Here is a 20797-nt window from a genome sequence, read left to right as displayed (position 1 = left end):
ACGCTGGCTCTGAGTGCGTGTCCACTTACCAGAGACGGTGACCACGATGTACTGCTGGGACGCCGGGGACGGGGTGGGTGCGCCAGCCGGCTGCGAGGGCGTGGGGGTGGCCGGCAGCTCTGTCACGTACTGCTTCTGGCTGCCTGGTGGCTGCGCCTGGGGCTGGGGGCTCTGCAGCTCAGTGACATACTGGGGCTGGGGGGTAGCGGCGGTGGCAGGCGGCTGGGGGGGCTGGGGCGCCGCTGGTGGCGGCGGGGGCTGGGGCGGGGCCTGTGGTGGTGGGGCTGGCTGCGGGGCTGCTTGAAGCTCGGTAACGTACGCTGGTGTTGCCATGCCAACAGTGGGGAAAATGATAATAAATAAGGCTTTTTTTCTTCTTCCTTGGGAAGAAGAGGAGGAGGAGGGAAACAGAAAAAAAAAAAAAAAAGGAAGGAAAAGCAAGAATTAATTGACAAGCAGAGGAAACCAGGGACAGTTCCTGGCTCCCTAGAGACACGTTTAGGTTCGTCACTAACTTAATTAAATCTGGAGGCTGGTGGCCAGATCCAGCCAGCCCATCACTGCAGGGGAACTGGTTACGGACTGAGACTGATCTATGCCTCTTCCACTCACCCCAGTCCAGGACTTCTGCCTTCTTCCTCCCCGGGCCCTGGTGCCCGGAGGACCCCTGTGGTAAAGGAAGGTTGGGGAGGGTGGGAGACACACGGTCCCTCTCTCCTGAGGGCTCATGCCCTCATGCAGCCTGTGTGTGTGCTGAATGCTTTCTCTACATTGTTTCATTTTAAACTTTGCAACAACCGTGTCTGGGTTTGGGTCTGCTCCGCCAGATGAGGAGCTGAGGCTCAGAGAGGTTGAGGAACTTGCCCCAGACCACACAGCAGGCAGAGGCGGAATCCTGGGCATTCTGAGCACAGCAGCAGTTGGCTAACTGCTGGAAGGTAAAGTCGTGGGGAAAGCTGCCTTCCGACTGGCCTGTCCCAGTTCCCTACATGCCTGTTGTTTGGGCTTGGATTCTTGGCTGAGTATCATTTCCAGTGGGGCGCCAGAAAGGGAAAGGTGTTTGAGTCCAAAAAGCCCTGAGAGCAGCTTGTGGCCACAGAGACTTTCAGGCCCTTGAATGGACCAAAATGGGCTACGATACCAGATATGAGCTCATCCCAGGAAGAGTGCCCTTCTGAGTCCAGGGGCGCTGGGCTGAGAGCAGGCCCTAGCCACAGGGCAGGCTCACCAGTCACTGCTGACCTCGGAATGGGGCTGGCCCAACCAGGCAGAGGTAGCTTTTCGGGCTGCTGAAGGCTTATATTCCTTCTCCCGGGTCCTGGGCTAGGCAACCCATCCCTCTTGCCTAGTTCTGTCCCTTCTAGCTCATGACCCCCCCATGCCTGTGCTAAGCACCACCCTCTCTCTCACCCCAGCCCTGCCTCATCAGAAGAAGGGCACATGGCTTCCCTGCTGCCCACACTAACCGGTGCCATCCCCAACCCCTGAGCATTTGAGGATGGTGGAACCAACACTGGAGTGGTAACGAGGAGAAGCTCCAGCCCCCATACCTTCGTGGCCCCTGCCTGGCCCAGGGAAGTATTTAAGTTGAATAGTCCTGCCTGCGTTCGGTCGCTGGTAACATTCGCAGGCACTCCAAGCCCCCAGGGCCACGGAGCCAGAGGCCTTTCTGCACTAACCCTGGAGCACCTGTGTGCCATCATGTGCCAGGGGGCGGCCCTCCAGCCACGGGTGTTTAAGAGTGGGATTTGCAAGAGGAGGGGGGTGGGGAAAGCAACTACTGCTGGTTGACCAGAAGCCCCACGAGTCTCTGCTGTGCTTGCCTCTGTCCTGCAGCCCCCTGAGGGAGGAGCCACCGTGACCATTTCACAGATGAGCAACACCGTGTGAAGGGTGCCCAGCAACTGGTAAAAGACGATTTGAATCCAGGTCTCTCTGATCTCCAGATGTGTGCCCTTAGCCCCCAGCCCTACTTGGAGCCAAGCATGGGGCTCGTTTTATTTCTTACACTCAGTAGATAGCATCATCCCTGTATCTCAGACAGGGAGACCTGAGCCCCATCCACAGAGATTAAACACCTGCCACACACAAGAAGAAGTCACTTTCCCCCAGCTCCTGCCCTCCCAAATCCTTCCTGCCAGCATTAGAGGGGCTAGCTACCTCCTGGGGGCTCCTCACACCACTGGGTCCAAATTCTGGTCCAGGCCAGGAGCTGATCAGGTCTGTCTGCCTGGTGTCAGACCCACCTTGACACGAACCCTGACCTGCCTCTTCATTCACAAACATGTTACTGACCTTCCTCTGGGCCTCAGTTTCTCCATCTGTACTGGGGATAATGAGGACACCAACTCAGAGGGCTGTCATAAGGATCCAATGATACAAGCCCAGTACCCAGTAAGGACTGAGACGTGGAAGCCATTCTTATCCTTGTCACTAACAAATGCCCATGCCAGGTGGCGATGGAGAAGCGAGGGGAAGGAAACACACATTCCTCGGGCTCTAGGAAGGAGGTGCCCAAGGGGAAATCCAACTCTGTTGGTGTTCATCAGCATCACCTGCATAGCTAGGTAAATGCAGATTCCTGAGTGCTTCTGCCCAAGGAGTCTGGGATGGCCCCAGAGTCTGCTGTTTGAGCTAACTCTCCCTCAGGATGATTCCAAGCTTGCTGGCCTTGAGGGAACGCTCTGGAAAACCCTGGCCTGGGCTTTCTGGGCCCTAGCAGAGCGTGCTCCCTTGGTACCGCCCACAAGGAAAGGGCTTTCAAAGCTCCACACTTGCCGGTGTTTGCTCCTCCTTGAGCTACAAAGCCCGCATGCCCCATCCCTTCCACTCAGGGGCAGGGAGGTGACATCGAAGACTGAAAGGCCAAGCTTGAAAAGGTGAAGGGGAGATTAATGAAACAGTTAAACCCACTTCTCTATTGGAGGCCCTCTTCATTGTCATTGTCAATCTCTAGGAAGGGCAATTCAGGATACCAAGTGTCCCACAATTATTCGACCAGGGAGCCCTTTCCTTTCCATGTGTGGATGACTAGGGCAAGCAGAGGTCTGCAAGGTGCTCTCTAGAGAGAAATAAGTCACAAATATTTAAACAGTATGAGATCCCTTTCTTTCCAGAGCAGGGAACACGAAACAAGGAAGTCCCTCAACAAATTTGTTCCTTGGCAATGAAACTGCCAAGAAAAGCACCAATGGCTGCATCTAACTTCAAAGCCAACAGCTGTTTTTGGAGAATGTTTGAATCAATTACTTCAGATCAGGGCCAGCAAACTTCTGGAAAGGGCCACAGCCAAAACTTTTGCCTTTGTGGGCAGACAGCCTAGCCTCTGTTGCAACTAGTCAACTCTGCCACTGCAGTGGGAAAGCAGCCATAGATAATATGTAAACAGACGAACATGGTTATGTGCTAATAAAATTTTATTTATAGACAATGAGATATGAATTTCATATAGTATCACATGTCCTGACATTTTATTTGGGCCACAAAATTTTCTCTTTTAATTTTTTCCTCAATCATTTAAAAGTATAAAAAAAAATTATTCTTAATTCACAGGCCACACAAAACCAGATGGCAGCCACAGTTTGCCGACCTCTGGTTTGGATTCCAGATTCTATAACCGAATGGTTTATGTCTTGCACAAGGCCCTCCCAAGGAAATGGAAAGAAAACTCCCTTTCCTCATCTGCAGAATGGCTCTGTTGAGGAACACTGCAGTGGAATAGGGAAAATAAATATAAGGATGTAGGTTTCCTTCATCTTCCATATCCAGTTAGTTTTCAGGACTTCTCAATGATTCCTTCAAAATAGATCCTAAAGCTGGACACTTCTCTCCACCTTCATCAATACCCTGCTACTCTGACCTGTCTCCATCTCTTTCCTGGACCCCTCCAACATCCTCATTACTGGCTCCACGCTCCACTCTGGCCTCTGTAGTCCTTAAGATCCTTTGAGGGCACCTGGATGGCTCAGTCCGTTTAGCATCTGCCTTTGTTTTGGGTCATGAACCTAGGGTCATGGGATCAGGTCCTGCATTGGGCTCTCTGCTCAGCGGGGAGTCTGCTTCTCCCTCTACCCCTGCCCCCTGCTTGCACTCTTGCTCTCTCTCAAATACCTTTAAAAAAAAAAAAAGATCCTTTGAAAGCACAAATCATATCTTGTTGCCCTTCTATTCAGAAGGCTCCACAGCTCTTATCACAGAGACGAAATAAAATCCAGAGCCCTTCCCAAGCATTATGGGGCCTTGAGGTCCCTCCTATCTCACCTTGAATGTTCTAGTCAAACAGGCTCTTGCTCCTAGAATGCTCCAGGCCTCCTCCTCCTGCCTCAGGACCCTTGTACCAGACTCTTCCACCTGACTGACATGCTCTCCTCACCTCTACCCCCATTCTCCGCTGCTGGCTACTTATCATTCAGATCTCAGCTTATATGTCACCTTCTTGGGTCTCAGGTGTGCTCTCCTCCCCCAACCCCAAGTACTCTGAAGCACACACTCTTATTTTGTTTTCTTCCTGGCCCTGTATTTCCTTGTTTGTTTATTTTCCTATTCATAGTTCCCCTTTCCTCCATGACCAGAAATACAAGCTCCTCAATGGCAGAGACCCTGCCTGCCTTGCCCATTACTGTACCTCCAGCTCCTAGAACACTGATGGGCACATAGTAGGAGCTCAACTTTTACTGTCAAATACGTGTCCCCATGCCAGGAGCACCTTGCTAGTAAGTGTCAAAGGCCAGTTTGAGTTTACCAATTGATGAGCCCTTGTGAACCAGTTCCTGCCTCCTGCCTCTGCCGGCAGCAGGCTTAAGCAGCAGAGGTGGCTGGTGCCCAATGGCCCAGAATGGGGCGCCCGGCCCAAGAAGAGCACTGTCCAGTGGCTATCTGCAGACCACGTCCCTGGAGAAGTCTGCCTGGCCCATCCCCGAGCTATTGAGACGTACATGGGGAGGGAAAGGCAAGGACTTCAGCTCCATTCCCACGACACCCACACCCCTGGCTCACCCAGCTGCCTCTTGGAAGCCTTGGGGCTGAGTCTGGGCCCAGGCCCAGGAGAATTTTTCTTTTTGGCTACTCTCCTAAAGCGGCAGAAAGGCTATTCAGGAGCAAGGGGAATGACATTTTCTCACTAGAAACTGGAGTCCTGGTATCCAGCTTCCTGGGATCTCTGTCATCTCTGTCACCAGCCCACACAGCCCAGCAAGTGAGTCAACCTTTTAAGCCACTAGGCTCTCACCCAATTCAAAATGATAAAAATAAATGCGAGCAGTGTAATTCAGAGAGCTGAGCAAGAAGGGCCAATCATGAGAACAACAGTGGCAGCTAAGAGCATCTGAGCAATTACTAGGTATCTGATGCTCAACGTGTATTCTTTTACGGGATCCATAACACAGTGATAATGAGCTTAAAATGATTACCATTGATCACTGCCCCTAGCTTAGACAGGAGGAAACTGAGGTCCAGAGAAGTAAAGTAATGCATCCACGGGCACACAGCTAGAAAGCAGTTGATTGTTTCCAAAAGCAAACCAAACCAGTGCTCTCTACCCTCGTGGAAAGACCCCTTTGGGCTTGGGCCCTTCAAATACAAAAGTTACGGCAGGGGAGAGGCAGTTAACAAGACTAGGTGATCGGTAGTATCACCTTCTGCTCAAAATTTGCCTTTCCAACAGTGGTGATGACCTTTCAGGCAGACCTGGCATTTCCATATTGGTACTGAAAATTAATCTCCACCCTTCCTAAGCTTCAAAGGGGTCCTGTCACCTCTCAAAGAGGACCTGGTCTAGAAAAAGTCTCTGGAGAAGTGAGACACATCCCCCCCCACGCAACCTTATCTCAAATTCTTGAGGGAAAGCTTTAGGAGAGCCTGAAATAATTCTTCTCCTTGAAGTTTAATGATTTTAAAAGAAAAAGGCTGAAATTTGCACACCACCACTCTGCTCTGCTGATGCCAAGCTCCAAAGCAAGACAGAGAATAAGCAAAGTGGACTTGGCCCAGCTGGCTGTTTGAAAAAAATAAATTCTTCCCCAAGCTGGCAGATCCTGTTTCCCAGCAAAGCGTTCGCTCAGATTCTCCTGTAACAAACATGGAACACTTCCCTCTCCCTCTGATCTTGATGTCCTGCGCCTGCCCACGTGGCTCTGGAGGCTGGTACCTCCTCAGTGACATGTGACCCGGTTGACACCAACTTGACTGACACAAAAACATGTGTCTGGCCAAGAGAAGCAGTTTAAGAAATCTAAGAAACTTCCTCGGCGCCATTTGCTAACCATCCCCAGAAGGGGAGACCTTGATGGCCTGAATGGTTAGAAATCAATCCATCTCCAGAAAACAAACCTTCTGCTCAGGGACACCAGACCTAAGAGAACAGCCCATGGAGAAGCATTGAAGTTTCTGTGCTGTCTCAGTCACCCGAGATCACTCCTCCCTGCCATGGGCTCCGATTTCTGCAAACTAAATCCTCCCGGCTAAAGCCATATTCCTAGCCCACAGCTTCTCCATGAAACTTTGTCTCCCTTTGCCTTCTCTCAGAGAGAAGAAGGCAGATTTATGAGCGGACAGCAGTGTTTGAAATTAAGATTAGCTAACAGTTCTATCAAACCACATTCAAAAACAGCGCATGGGGTAAAAGTTCAAAGATGAGCCCTAGAGAAATTTCTGAAAGGAGTTAGGAGTCCCTGAAATGCAGAAAGGGGACGACAGCAACGATTCTCCCCACTTCACAGGATGGAAAACTGAGGCCTGAGATGTGGCAGACACTGTGTACCAGGAATGACTGGGCAAGGGGAGGGGGGATTCTAAAGCGACGCGGCACAGGTGGCCTCCCATCCCTTTGGCACGCTGTAAGGCCCAGGCGGCAGGTGCCCCACCCGGCTCCCCCCAACCCCCCCGGAACCCGTCGGCCCCGCCCACACCTACGACCTGGTCCCGCCCACTCACCTCGGCCCCGCCTCGCCCCTCCCTCGCTCCCATTGGCCCAGCCTCCCCAGGCCCGCCTCTCCGCACCTCCCAAGATATAAAAGCCCCCCGCCCCGTCCCGCCGACCTCCACTCGCCGCCGGCCTGCTAGCGCCCGCCCCTTGCGGGGGCTGGGCCCCGGACCCCAGGGGCGGGTGGTGTCGCCCCAGCCGGGCCCCGGCCCCCTCCCCCACGGCCCCGACAGTCGCCGCCGCCATTTTGACCGACCGCCCCTTCCCCCCGGACTATGATTACAGCGACACCCGCCGCCCGGGCCCCGCCGCCCTCCCTGGCCCGGCCCGCCACCCTGGGGCTGCCTCGGTTACCTCGGCTTCTTCCTACTTCTGTCCGCAGAAGGGCTTTCCAGAGGTCTCGGAGGCGATGTTGGGAGGGGGACGGAACGTGCCGGGGTCCCTGGGCCGGGTGGGGGGGGTGGGGGTGGGGGTCGGCCAGGCGGTTGTTGTTGTTGACTCGCGTTGCCGGGTTGCTTGGTCGCCACGACTACCGTGGCTATGGCGCCTCCGTTTCCCTCACCGGGGCAACTGTTGCTACCCACCCTACACACGTCACGGGCGGGGGCGGAGTCCCGGGTGATTGGCGGTGCCGAGAGAAGTGATTGGACGGGCCTAGGTCCTGCTCCTAAACTATTGGTCCCAAGTCACGCTTTTCAACACACTCTCGACTTCTCGGCGCTCTGATTCATCGGTGTGCATGTCCATCAAAGGAAACTGAGCCCTCAAAGGCAGGAGAACCCGTCACTCCCGCAAGGAAGCCGCGGCCTAAGAATAAAGGGGTGGGGTCTGTGAGGTAGGGATTGGTTTGCGGCTGTAAAACCTGCCTTATGTTTCCCCTAAGGGGACGTCAGTCTATTCCAAAGGTTTGCCGCGCTCTCTAGCTGGGAACCGTGCGCATGCGCGACACGCAAGGCCAACTGGGAATGGTAGTCCGCTCTGCGTACTTTAAACGCCTTACCAACTATAAAAGGCGAGAAAGGAAAGCTCTGTTCCTTCAGACTGCTCGTTTCCCCGGCGGGTCAGTTCCTGGCATCGCGCGCTTACGTCGCGGGAGGAATATGGTGACGTGCCCTGTTCTTCTGTGACGTCAGCTGCGGGGGCCGGGCTAGGGGTTCGATGACGTCACTGGGCGCTCTTACCCTACCCTCATTGCCCTCTGGCGGTGGGATGGTCGTGGGGAACCAAGGTGGGGTTCGGTCCCAGGTCCCGTCCCCTGAGCAAACTTCCCCCGCCGCCCCACCCGCGGCCACCTCTGTCTAGACCCGGCCTCCGCGCCTGCTCCCGCTTCCCCGCCCTCTCCAGCCGGGAAAGGTCACAGCTGCCGGGACAGCCGCGGCTATCTCGGCCCCGCAGGCGGTACGGAGGGCCCTGGGAAAGGTCTCCCGCAGGCGGTGGATTTAATTAGAGGCTTCTATCGGGGGCGATAAGCAAAGGTCGGCACCCAGCCCCTCTCAGGGGAGCTCCGGCTGCCCTTCAGGGCTCCACCCCGCCCCCCCCCCATTGCGCTCCCCAACACCGTCCTCCTCGCCTCAGTTTCCGCCGGCGAGAAGAGACAGAAGCGGGTTAAGATTAGGGTGAGCTAGCCTCTGGCGCAAAAACTCAATCAAGATAAATGACATTCTAATCCACTATTTTTTCCCAGTATTTTTTAAGTATCAAAATTAATGGGAAAAAAATCCATGAAGAGCAAAATACCGAAATTTTAAATAAAGGTAAGATCCGCCAAGACTGAGATTAAGGTAAGGTGAGTCATCCAAGTGTAGGATCGGATCTTGTCTTTTACTTCTCTAAAAACAAAACCGTATTTTATTTTATTTTTTTTAAAGATTTTATTTATTTGACAAACAGAGATCACGAGTAGGCAGAGAGTCAGGCAGAGAGAGGAGGAAGCAGGCTCCCTGCTGAGCAGAAAACCTGATGCGGGGCTTGATCTCAGGACCCTGAGATCATGACCCGAGCTGTGAAAGCAGAGGCTTAACCCACTGAGCCACTCAGGTGCCCCAAAAACGTATTTTAATCATTGAATTTTTTTTGCTTTAATTTTGATTTTTCAAAATATTATCTTGATAAGTGAGGGTTTTGGTACCCCGCTCTTCAAATTTTGCGCCCTCGTCTCCACCAGAAGTGGTGAGGAAAATAAAAGCAAAGGCTCAGAGCCCATGGTTCTAATTCCACTCTGGCTGTGTGACAATGAGACAAAGTGTCTCTATCTCCGAGCTTGTTTCCTGGTTCAACCAATTTCACACTTCCTCTGTGCAAGACCTGGGCTGTAAAAATAAAGAAAGCAGACAAATCCTTAGACCTTGCATTCTACCAGGGGAGACACAATCATTAGTGAAATTAATACATGAGATAGGTTTCTGCGGGCTGTAAGAGCACCATAAGAGGATGTGGGGAGGAGTGAGAGAGGGTGCTGGAGCCTGTGTCCCTGGAGGAGGGGTCAGGCAAACTGAGCATTGAGTAGTGAGAAGCAAGCCCCATAAAACCAAGTTGGAGGGAACTGCAGAGGCAAAAGCCAGGCAGGGAAGGAACAAACATCTGGCTGGGGGAGAATGAGCAAAGAGAAAAGTGTCAGAGGTGAAGTCAGAGAAATACAGGTAGCCAGATGACTTCTCAGATATCCTCCCAACAACTCAGCAAAGTGGAATATTCCCCCCAATAGATGGGTAAACAAGCAGCATCTCAGAGGGGGAAGGTGCTCCCTTAGGATCACAGGACTGGAGGCAGCAGAGCCTAGACAGCCTGTCTCCTTTTCTGGGACTTTCCAATGTGCTTTCATGCCCCTGGATATGAACCTCGAAGGAAGAAGCGATGCAGCAGCAGTCCCAACCTGCCTGGAAACACTGGCTGAGCCCCAGCCCTGACAAGTCCCCCCAAGAATTCATGAGACTTCTAGGCATAAGGTGTCCAGGATAAATCCGAGCTGGCAGGGCAAGTCACTCAGCCCTGCAGATGCTGTGTGACAGGTGGAGGTCCCAGGGCCAGTCCTGTGGGGAATGGGAACTAGAAGCCCTATTTCCACCTCCCACCCATTTCCCCACCTTCCTGGCATCCCTAAGCCCCAAGGTGGGCACAGCCAAGCCTGAAAATTATTTCTTCAATCACAAATATTCATCATAAGCCTTTGTGGCAGGGAAGACAGTGTGGGCTAGAAGTGTTCTAATTTTTTTTTTTAATCTGATAGTACTTGCATGGGTATATAAAGATGCCCTGAGCTCTCCATTCAAAGACCATGTACTTGGGGCACCTGGGTGGCTCAGTGGGTTAAGCATCTGACTTTTGATTTCAGCTCAGGTCATGATCTCAGGGTTGTGAAATCAGGCTCTGTGTAGGACTCTGTACTCAGTGTGGAGTCTGCCTGTCCCTCTCCCTCTGCTCCTCCCCTTGCTCACACTCTCTCTCTCAAGTAAATAAATAAAAAAAATTATTAAAAAATCTGTGCACTTTATGTACGTTATGCTCCAATTTGAAAGTTAAAAACACGTACACATACTATTGAAAGTGGCTGTTTGACCAACGCCCTTCAGACACACTGGTACTTAAAAGTAAGGGATTAAGGATGGTCTTGCCTCCCCAGTGTTAGCTGTAGTGGTCACTAACAGCCCAAGAAGAATGCCAGCTTAAAAATTTAGGAGGGGGCTCCTGGGTGGCTCAGTGGGTCAAAGCCTCTGCCTTCGGCTCAGGTCATGATCCCAGGGTCCTGGGATCGAGCCCCGCATCGGGTGCTCTGCTCAGCAGGGAGCCTGCTTTCTTCTCTCTCTCTCTCTCTGCCTGCCTCTCTGCCTACTTGTAATCTCTGTCTGTCAAATAAATAAATAAAATCTTTTAAAAAAAATTTAGGAGGAATGGGAGAATTAGAAAAATCCCCATTTTCTGGAGCACCTGGGTGGCTCAGTTGGTTAAGCGTCTGCCTTTGGCTCGAGTCATGATCCCAGGGTCCGGGGATTGAGCCCCACATCGGGCTCCCTGCTTGATGGGGAGTCTGCTTCTCCCTCTCCAGCTCTCCCGTGCTTGTTTTCCCCCTCTCGCTATTTTTGTCATAAATTTAAAAATATGTATTTTTAAGATTTTATTTATTTATTCAACAGACAGAAATCACAAGTAGGCAGAGAGAGAGGAAGGGAAGCAGGCCCCCCGCCAAGCAGAGAGCCCGAAGCAGGGCTCGATCCCAGGACCCTGGGATCATGACCTGAGCCGAAGGCAGAGGCTTTAACCCACTGAGCCACCCAGGTGCCCCAATAAATAAATAAAAAATTAAAAAAAAAGAAAAATCACCATTTTGCAAAAGTTGAGGAAATAATTGATTTTGGCAGTGATCATCGGTGGGCATTATAAAGTGTCAGGTGAAAGGATGATAGGGAACAAAACACACACAGGGTGCCGGGTGGCTTGCTGGCTGTAGGAGAGTGGACTTCATCACGGAAGCCAGACTGTCACCAGCGTTAGTTGCAATGAAGCTCCGCACCACAGGAAAGGGACCTGTGGCCTCAGAAGTAAGTTCATAGCTTCCCCTATGACACATCTTGCCAAAATGTTAAACCTGACTCTGATTCTCTCAACCTAACATCCAGTTTGCACAAAATGGAAAGAATAGAGACAAATGTCCACATCAGGGGCCCCTGGGTAGCTCAGTCTATAGGGCATCTGACTCTTGGTTTTGGTTCTGGTCGTGATCTGGGGGTCATGGGATCAAGCCCCTTGTCCGGCTCTGAACTCAGCAAGGAGTTTGCTTGAGATTATTCGTCCCTCTCCCTCTGCCCCTCCCTGCTCCTCTAAAATAAATAAAATCTTAACAAAACAAAACCAACAACAAAAAACCAAAAAGCAAAAGAAAACATCAGGAAGCAACAGACAAATCCAGAGCAGAGGGTGGGGTGTGTCTTCAATAAGTCAGTCCCGGAAAAAAGGGGGGATTTTCCAGGGCCAAATTGCTCTTTGTGGCGAGGGACTGTCCTCTGCATCATAGGATACTGGGCAGTATCCTGGCCACCATGAGACACCAGGAGCACCCTCCCTCTCTTGCCAAATTGCTCCGGCTAACATTTCCAGTACTGTGTTGAATAAAAGTAATGGCAACAGGTGCCCTTCTCTTGTTCCTATGTTAGGAGAAAAGCTTCCAGTGTTTCACCAGTGAGTATGATGTCTGCTGTGGGCTTGTCAAAGATGGCCTTTATCAGGTTGAGCTATTTTCCCTCTATGCCCAGACTGTTGAGAGTTTTCATCATGAAAATATATTGAATTTTGTCAAATGCTTTTTTGCATCTATGGAGATGATCATATGACTTTTATCATTTTGTTAATGTGGTGTATCACATTGATTTGCAAATACTGAGCCATTCTAGCATCCCTGGAATAAATCCCTCTTAATCATGGTGTGTGATCCTTTAAATGTATTGTTGAATTTGGTTCACTAATATTTTGGTGAGGATTTTTGCACCTGTATTCATCAGGGATATTGACCTATGATTTTCCATGTAGCTATTAAAACTAAAAGTAACTAAAATAAAAATGCAATGAACAATTTAGTTCCTCATTACTCCTGAACTCATTTCAAGCACCCAATAACCACATGTACCCTGTGGCTACCATGTTGGAAAGCACAGATATAGAACACTCCCATGATTGTAGAAAGTTCTATTGACCTGGGCTGCTCTAAATCAATCCCGAAAAGATGTTTCAGAGACTCAGGAAAACTTGAATATGTGTGTGGTGTAAGATGATAGTGAATAATGACTGTACATTTGTCTTTGTGTAAATGTCCTTATTTTCCAGAAAGGCATGCTATGGTATTTAGAGATGAAAAATGATGTCATAAGGTTGAAATGAGATAGTGTGTTTAAAACACCTAGCACAAAACCAGGCACCCATCAAATCCTTAATAAATGGTAGTGTTAATTAATATAAAAGTTTGGAGAAAGGGCAAATTGGGAAAAATATTTACAATTCATTTTACAACCAGACAGTAAATCTCCTTCATATATAAAGAACCCCTAGAAATCAAGAAGAAAAAGATCAACAACCCAAAAAATAATGGATAAAGAAGGTGGCCAGAGAGGAAAGAGAAAATTATAGTAGTTCTGGAACATATGGAATATGTTCCACGGCACTTGTGGAAGAGAAATGTAAATATTCCCCATTCTGACATACTGTTTTCCACCCTTTATACTGGCAAAAATCCAAAGGTTGATACACTCTGTCAATGAGGCTATAGAGAAACAAAAGTCTCATTAGTTGCCAGAGGGAGTGTGAATTAATCTATCCCCCAAAGGGAAAATTTGAAATGTCTATAAAAAGCACAAATACACAGGGGCGACTGAATGGCTCAGTCAGTAAAGCCTTGGACTCTTGATTTCCGCTCAGGTCATGCTCTCAGGGTCATGAGGTCGAGCCCCACTTTGGGCTCCAAAGTCGCCAGGGGGTCTGGTTGAGATTCTCTCTCTGCCTCTACCCCTCCCCTTGCTCTCACTCTCTCAAATAAATAAATAAATCTTAAAAAAAAAAAAAAAAAAGCACAGGGCTCCTGAGTGGCTCAGTTGGTTAAGCATCTGCCTTTGGCTTAGGCTGTGGTCCTGGGGTTCCAAGATCAAGCCCCGCGTCTGGCTCCATGCTCAATGGGGAGTCTGCTTCTCTCTCTGACACCCCCACCCCCACATTTTCTCTCTCTGTCTCCCTCAAATAGATAGATAAAATTTTTTTAATAAGTAAAAATAAAAAAATAAATGAGATTTTTAAAAAGCACAAATACATATATTCTTCAAGCCCGAAATCTCACACTGGGGAATTTTTCCACTGATACACTCGCATATGTGTGAACTGATGTGTCTACAAAGTTTTTCACTGCAGTGTTAGCTTAAAAACAAATGGATGGAAAAATGTCCATCTCTGGGAGTGAAATTAACTAGGGGGCATCCACACAGCAGAATACTACGTAGCTGTAGAAAAATAGCAAAGTGTACAGAGAGAGTTATATTTATTTATTTTTTTTAGAAGTCAGGGAGGAGCAGAAGGAGAGGAAGAGAGACTCTTAAGCAGGACCAGCGTGGACCCAGACACAGGGTACAACCACATGACCCTAAGCTCATGACCTGAGCCAAAATCAAGGGTTGGATGCTGAACTGACTGAGCCATCCAGGTGCCCCTGAAGAGAATTTTGATAAGAGGAGATGTCCTGCATTTATTAAGTGGCCAGGGGCTGGGGGAAGCAAGGTGTAGCAGAGTGTGTAAAGCAAGCTACCTTGGATTGAAATTGCACGTGGATGAACTTGAAAACATTGTCCTTTTTTAAAAAAATTTTTTAAATTTATTTTCAGCGTAACAGTATTCATTGTTTTTGCACCACACCCAGTGCTCCATGTAATCCGTGCCCTCTCCAATACCCACCACCTGGTTCCCCCAACCTCCCACCACCCCCCCGCCCCTTCAAAACCCTCAGATTGTTTTTCAGAGTCCATAGTCTCTCATGGTTCACCTCCCCTTCCAATTTCCCTCAACGCCCTTCTCCTCTCCATCTCCCCTTGTCCTCCATGCTATTTGTTATGCTCCACAAATAAGTGAAACCATATGATAATTGACTCTCTCTGCTTGACTTATTTCACTCAGCATAATGTCTTCCAGTCCCGTCCATGTTGCTACAAAAGTTGGGTATTCATCCTTTCTGATGGAGGCATAATACTCCATAGTGTATATGGACCACATCTTCCTTATCCATTCGTCCGTTGAAGGGCATCTTGGTTCTTTCCACAGTTTGGCGACCGTGGCCATTGCTGCTATGAACATTGGGGTACAGATGGCCCTTCTTTTCACTACATCTGTATCTTTGGGGTAAATACCTAGTAGTGCAATGGCAGGGTCATAGGGAAGCTCTATTTTTAATTTCTTGAGGAATCTCCACACTGTTCTCCAAAGTGGCTGCACCAACTTGCATTCCCACCAACAGTGTAAGAGGGTTCCCCTTTCTCCACATCCCTCCAACACATGTTGTTTCCTGTCTTGCTAATTTTGGCCATTCTAACTGGTGTAACTGGTATCTCAATGTGGTTTTAATTTGAATCTCCCTGATGGCTAGTGATGATGAACATTTTTTCATGTGTCTGATAGCCATCTGTATGTCTTCATTGGAGAAGTGTCTGTTCATACCTTCTGCCCATTTTTTGATATGATTATCTGTTTTGTGTGTGTTGAGTTTGAGGAGTTCTTTATAGATCCTGGATATCAACCTTGTCCTAACTGCAAGAAGGCAGACACTAAAGGACAAATACTGTATGAGTCTACTTACACAAGGTAAATAGAATAGGCAAATCCAGAGACAGAATGGGAGGATGGTGGGCATCAGGGGCTGAGCGGAAGTGTGGGGGAAATAGGGAGTTAGTATTTAGTGGGGACAGAGTTTCAGTTTGGGAAGACGAAGAGCTCTGAAGATGGATGGTGGTGACGGCTGCACACTATACATGTGATGTATTTAATGCTACTGAATGAGACACTTTAAATGGGTTAAAGTGATATATTTTATGTTATGCATATTTTACAACAATAAACAATTTTAAATGCTCCCTTTTATGTAAAGGCAGGTGTGTGGGGGGGGCGGATAAGAACCTATATTCATATTTATTTGTACAGGTGCACAGAAATTCTGAAAAGATACTCAGGGGGCACCTGGGTAGCCCAGTTGGTTAAGCAGCTGACTCTTGAATTCAGCTCAGATAATGATCTCGGGGTTTGGGGACTGAGCCCCACATCTGGCTTTGAGCTCAACAAGGAGTCTGCTTGAGAATTCTCTCTCTCCCTTTCCTTCTGCCTCTCCCTCCACATGAGCACTCTGTCTCTGTCTCTCTAAAATAAATAAATCAGGGACCCCTGTGTGGCTCAGTGGGGTAAGCCTCTGCCTTCAGCTCAGGTCATGATCTCGGGGTCCTGGGATCAAGTCCCGCATCAGGCTCCCTGCTCAGTGGGGAGCCTGCTTCCCCCTCTCTCTCTGCCTGCCTCTCTGCCTACTTGTGATCTCTCTCTCAAATAAATAAATAAAATCTTAAAAAATAAATAAATAAACAAATAAATCTGGAACCCCTGGGTGGCTCAGTTGGTTAAGCATATGACCTAGGCTCATGTCATGATCTCAGGGTCCTGGGATCAAGTCCTGAATGGGGCTCCCTGCTCAGTGGGGAGTCAGTGTGTCCCTCTCCCTTTGCTTCTCCTCCTGCTTGTGCTCTTTTTCTCTGTCAGATAAATATATAAAAATAATAATAATTTATTAATATAAATAAATAAATAAATAAATAAATAAATAAATTTTTGTTTTAAAAAAAAAAAGAAGAAAAGAAAGATACTCAGGAAATCAAGAGCAGTGGGTTACCGGGAGGGGAAAGGAAGGGTCTGAGATTGGGAAGGAGATATTGCAGCATAAATATTCTTATACTTTTTGTTTCTTTTTTTTTTTTTTTAAGATTTTGTTTATTTATCTGACAGAGAGAGGTACAGCGAGAGTAGGAACACGAGCAGAGGAACTGGGAGAGGGAGAAGCAGGCTTCCCGCCAAGCAGGGAGCCTAGTGCGGGGCTTGATCCCAGGACTCTGGGATCATGACCTGAGCCTAAGGCAGACGCTTAAAGACTTAGCTACCCAGGCGCCCCACACTTTTTGTTTCTTGATGCACCAGAATGTACTGACCATTCAGAAATAGGATTAGCTAAGAACTTTGGAGAGAGTGGCTTTGTTTGGGATTGGTAAAAGTTGGGTGCATTTTTATGCTGACTGAAAACAATGATGATGAAAATAATAATGATATTGGGAGCATATAACATTTCCAGATTCTTTCTTTTTTTTTTTTTTTAAGATTTTATCCATTTATTTGGGATAGAGAGAGCATGAGAGAAAGAGCATGAGCCAGGGGAGAGAGGGAGAGAGAGAAACAGACTCCCCACTGGGCAGGGAGCCCAGTGCAGGGCTCGATCCCAGGACCCTGACATCATGATTTGAGCCAAAGGCAGATGTTCCATCGACTGAGCCACCCAGGAACCCCCCGATTCTTACGTATTTGTTTCCTACAGCTGCTGATACAGTTTGCCACTGTATTGGGTGGCTTACAAAAACAGAAATTTATTCTCTTACAGTTCTAGAGCCTGGAAGTCTAAAATCAAGCTGTTAGCCAGGCCATGCTCCCTCCAGCTCTAGGGAAAGATCCTTTCATGTCTCTTCCAGCCTCTGGTGGCTCCAGACATGACTTGGCTTCTTCATGCACATCATTCCAGTCTCTGCCTCTGTCTTCCCATGGCCTTGTCTCTTCTGTTTGTCTTCAGCACCTGTCCTTGGATTTAGGGTCCAACCAGATAATCCAGGAGGATCTCCTCTCTAAGTCCTTAATTACATATGCAAAGACCCTTTTCCCAAATATATCATGTTCCAAGTTCCCGAGGGTTAGCAGACAGAGCTATCTTTCTGCGGGTCATATGCAATCCATTACATTTCAGTGTGTGCTATGCATGGAGCCGAGTGCTTTGCATAATGTCACTGAAGTCCCGGAACAGCCCCATGAAGGACATGTGCTTATTAACTTCATCTTTCCAATGAACTCAGAGAGGTGCCACGCCTGGCTCAAGGTCACAAGGGAACTGGAATTTTTTTTTAAGATTTTATTTATTTATTTGACAGAGAGAGATCAGAAGCAGGCAGAGAGGCAGGCGGAGAGAGAGGGGGAAGCAGGCTCCTTGCTGAGCAGAGAGCCTGATGCGGGGCTCCATCCCAGCACCCTGAGATCATGACCTGAGCCGAACGCAGAGGCTTAACCCACTGAGCCACCCGGGCCCCCCGGGAACTGGAATTTGAATGCAGCTCTACTGGGCTCAAAACTCGGACTCTGTGTGAGGCACAAAACAGCCTTCCCATTCTGGGGCAGTCAGTCACAGTCAGACAAGCTGCCATTACTTCCTGGCGTGATCTTTCCCAGCCTGTGAGCTAGGCACTGGGGATATGGAGAAAAGGGCAGGAGGGTACATCTCTGGAGGGTCGCCAGGAGAAGAGGAGGTGGAGGGGAGTCTATTATTCATCAGCCCTTTCAAAGCAGTACGATCAGATATGACTCCTGCCTTCTGGAGCATCGCCTTGGCCCAAGACACCACAAGGGGCAAACGAGGCCAGGAGTTTGTCATGAAGAAAAGGACAACGGAATAAACTTCGAATCCAAAGGGTACGTGTCAGGTAGAAATGACATTTAAACAGCTACTTACTGCCTGCCACAGAGGGTTTTAAGATGTACTCATTGATTCTTTCCTATTTAACAACTGAGAAAACCAAGGGAGAGAGAGGTTAAGTGACTTGCCTATGGTCACCCAGCAGGAAAGAGGCAGAGATGGGTTCCAGCCCAGCTCAGCCCATTACCAGAGCCCCTATTATTGTTTATTTAAGTTGGGCTGAAATTGATAACATAAAATTAACTGTGTTAAAGCAAACAATTCGGTCACATATAGTATATTCACGATGTTGTACCCACACTACCTCTGTCTAAAACATCTTCACCCGCCAAGTTATACTCAGTGGTGATTACTCCCCCATTCTGTCCTCCTCCCAACCTCCACCGGCAACCACCAGTGGGCTTTCTGTCTCTATGGATGTGCCTGTTTTGGGTCATTTTAGATCAACGGAATCATGTAATATGGGACCTCCTGGCTCTGGCTTCTTTCACTAGGTGTAATGTTTTCAGGGTTCATCCACATTATAACATTATCAGGGGGCACCTGGGTGGCTCAGTGAGTTGAGCCTCTGCCTTCGGCTCAGGTCATGATCTCGGGGTCCTGGATCTTGTGATCTCTGTCTGTCAAATACAAAAATAAAATCTTTAAAAATCTTATAAAAAAATAACATTATCAGAACTTTATTCCTTTTAGGGGCACCTGGATGGCTCAGTTGGTTAAGCGATTGCCTTCAGTTCAGTTCATAATCATTAAGTCCCACATAGGGGTCCCTCCTCAGTGGGAAGCCTGCTTCTCTCTTGGCTTGTGCTCTCTCTGTCAAGTAAATTAATAAAATATTTTTTAAAAACAAGAACTTCATTCCTTGTCATGACTGACTCGTATTCCATTGTGTGGGTCTACCACATCTGGTTTACCCACTCATCTGTTGATGGGAATTTGGGTCATTTCTGCTTTCTGGCTGTTGTGAACAGTGCTGCTATAAACACATGTGTACAAATAGCATTGAAGTGGTTAATTTTATGTATAGGAATTTTACTCCAATATTTTATTTTATTTAGATTTTATTTATTTGAGAGAAAGAGCATGCACAAGCAGGGGGAGAAGCAGAGGGAGAGGGACAAGCAGACTCCTTGCTGAACTCCCCAAAGTGGGGCTCTATCTCATGACCCTGAGATCATGACCTGAACTTAAACCAAGAGTTAGACACTTAACCCACTGAGCCACCCAGGTGCCCTTACCCCAGTATTTTTATTATTTTTATTTTTTTAAGGGTTTTATTTATTTATTTGTCAGAGAGAATGAGCACAAGCAGGGGGAGTGGCAGGTAGAGGGAGAAGCAGGATCCCTGCTGACCAAGGAACGTGACATGGGACTCAGTCCCAGGACCCTGAGATCACAACCTGAGCAGAAGGCAACTGAGCCACCCAGACATCCCTTATTTTTATTTTTTATATTTTATTTATTCAATTGAGAAAGCGAGTGATTGAGAGAGGAGAGAGCACAGGCCAGGGGAGGGAGGAGCAGAGAGAGAGAGAGAGGAGCAGACTCCCCGCTGAACAGGAAACCTGATGCAGGACTTGATCCCAAGATCCTGCGATCAGGACCTGAGCTGCAGGCAGACGCTTAACTAACTGAGCCACCCAGGAGCTCCCTACCCCAATATTTAAAAAAAAAAAAAAAAAGAACACTATTAGCTGAGAGGACCTAGAAACAATGCCCTGCCCACTCCATCCCCCATCCCCAGTAGTGATGAGCACAGCCAGCACCCCAATCTTGACTTTTCAGTGCCATTCTCCAATAAAGGGAATCCAGACTCTTTGGGAAAGTGGCTGATTCTAGGACTGGGACAGGGAAAACACAAGGCAAGCCCCATATTTCTCATTGTGCCAGACAATAAGAAGCACTAAAAAACTAAAAAACAAAATCAGACAAATACTGTGGAGTCATGTCAAAAGGACAGTGCATGAAATGAAATGCTTAGAGCAAGAGACAATTGAAAGAGCTCCCAGTGGCCACAGCTGGAACAATTTGGGCAACAAAATAAATAACAATAGTGTTGCATTATAATCCAAAGGATACAATAACTGTTTACAAGTCCATACTGGCATAAATAAATGACTGGATAAACAAATAACTGGAGACAGAACAGCTCTTCCTTCCAGAAGTCCAAATCATAAATAATGGTACATGTGGAAGGAATGCGGCAATGGAAAATTACTAATAAACAAAACAAACACCATGGGAATAATTTCTATACACCCGATCCCCTCAGAATGCTAAAATCAGTGGGTAGACTTTAAATGGAAATGGGATCGGGATGCCGGGTGGGGAAGTACGTTAAAGGTCTGCTTCTTGATTTCAGCTCAGGCCATGATCTTAGGGTTGTGGGATCCAGCTGTGTCAGGCTCCCACTCATCAGGGAATCTGCTTGAGGTCCTCTCTCCCTCCCTCAACCTCTCTGCCTCCTCCCTCCCCACTGTGCCTGTGAACTCTCTTTCTCTTAAAAAAAAAAAAATTAACTCTTTAAAAAATAATAAAATAGGGGCGCCTGGGTGGCTCAGTGGGTTAAAGCCTCTGCCTTCAGCTCAGGTCATGATCCCAGGGTCCTGGGATGGAGCCCCACATCGGGCTCTCCGCTCAGCGGGGAGCCTGCT

At 48.4% G+C, this 20797-nt stretch overlaps 1 protein-coding gene across 2 annotated transcripts in view; it reads right to left on the bottom strand.

Moving 5' to 3' along the window:
• Positions 1–7357, bottom strand: part of LOC111162392 (regulatory factor X1) — a 29214-nt gene extending 21857 nt beyond the window's left edge. The window contains exons 1-2 of one of the 2 annotated variants that reach the window (XM_022526782.1): positions 7274–7357; positions 30–380 (exon numbers count right to left, since the gene is read on the bottom strand). In XM_022526782.1, the coding sequence (XP_022382490.1) occupies positions 30–333 (304 nt within the window). In that variant the 5' untranslated portion in view covers positions 334–380; positions 7274–7357. The remainder of the gene's footprint in view (positions 1–29; positions 381–7273) is intronic. The other variant, XM_022526783.1, reaches the window with a different exon arrangement.
• Between the last annotated feature and the right edge of the window lie 13440 nt (positions 7358–20797).

The sequence above is a fragment of the Enhydra lutris genome, unplaced genomic scaffold (genome assembly GCF_002288905.1).
Source record: "Enhydra lutris kenyoni isolate GAN:26980312 unplaced genomic scaffold, ASM228890v2 scaffoldscaffold92, whole genome shotgun sequence".
NCBI classification, from domain to species: Eukaryota; Metazoa; Chordata; class Mammalia; order Carnivora; family Mustelidae; genus Enhydra; species Enhydra lutris.
The sequence above is the reverse complement of the archived record's forward strand: the minus strand, read 5'-3'. Positions and strand labels throughout refer to the sequence as shown.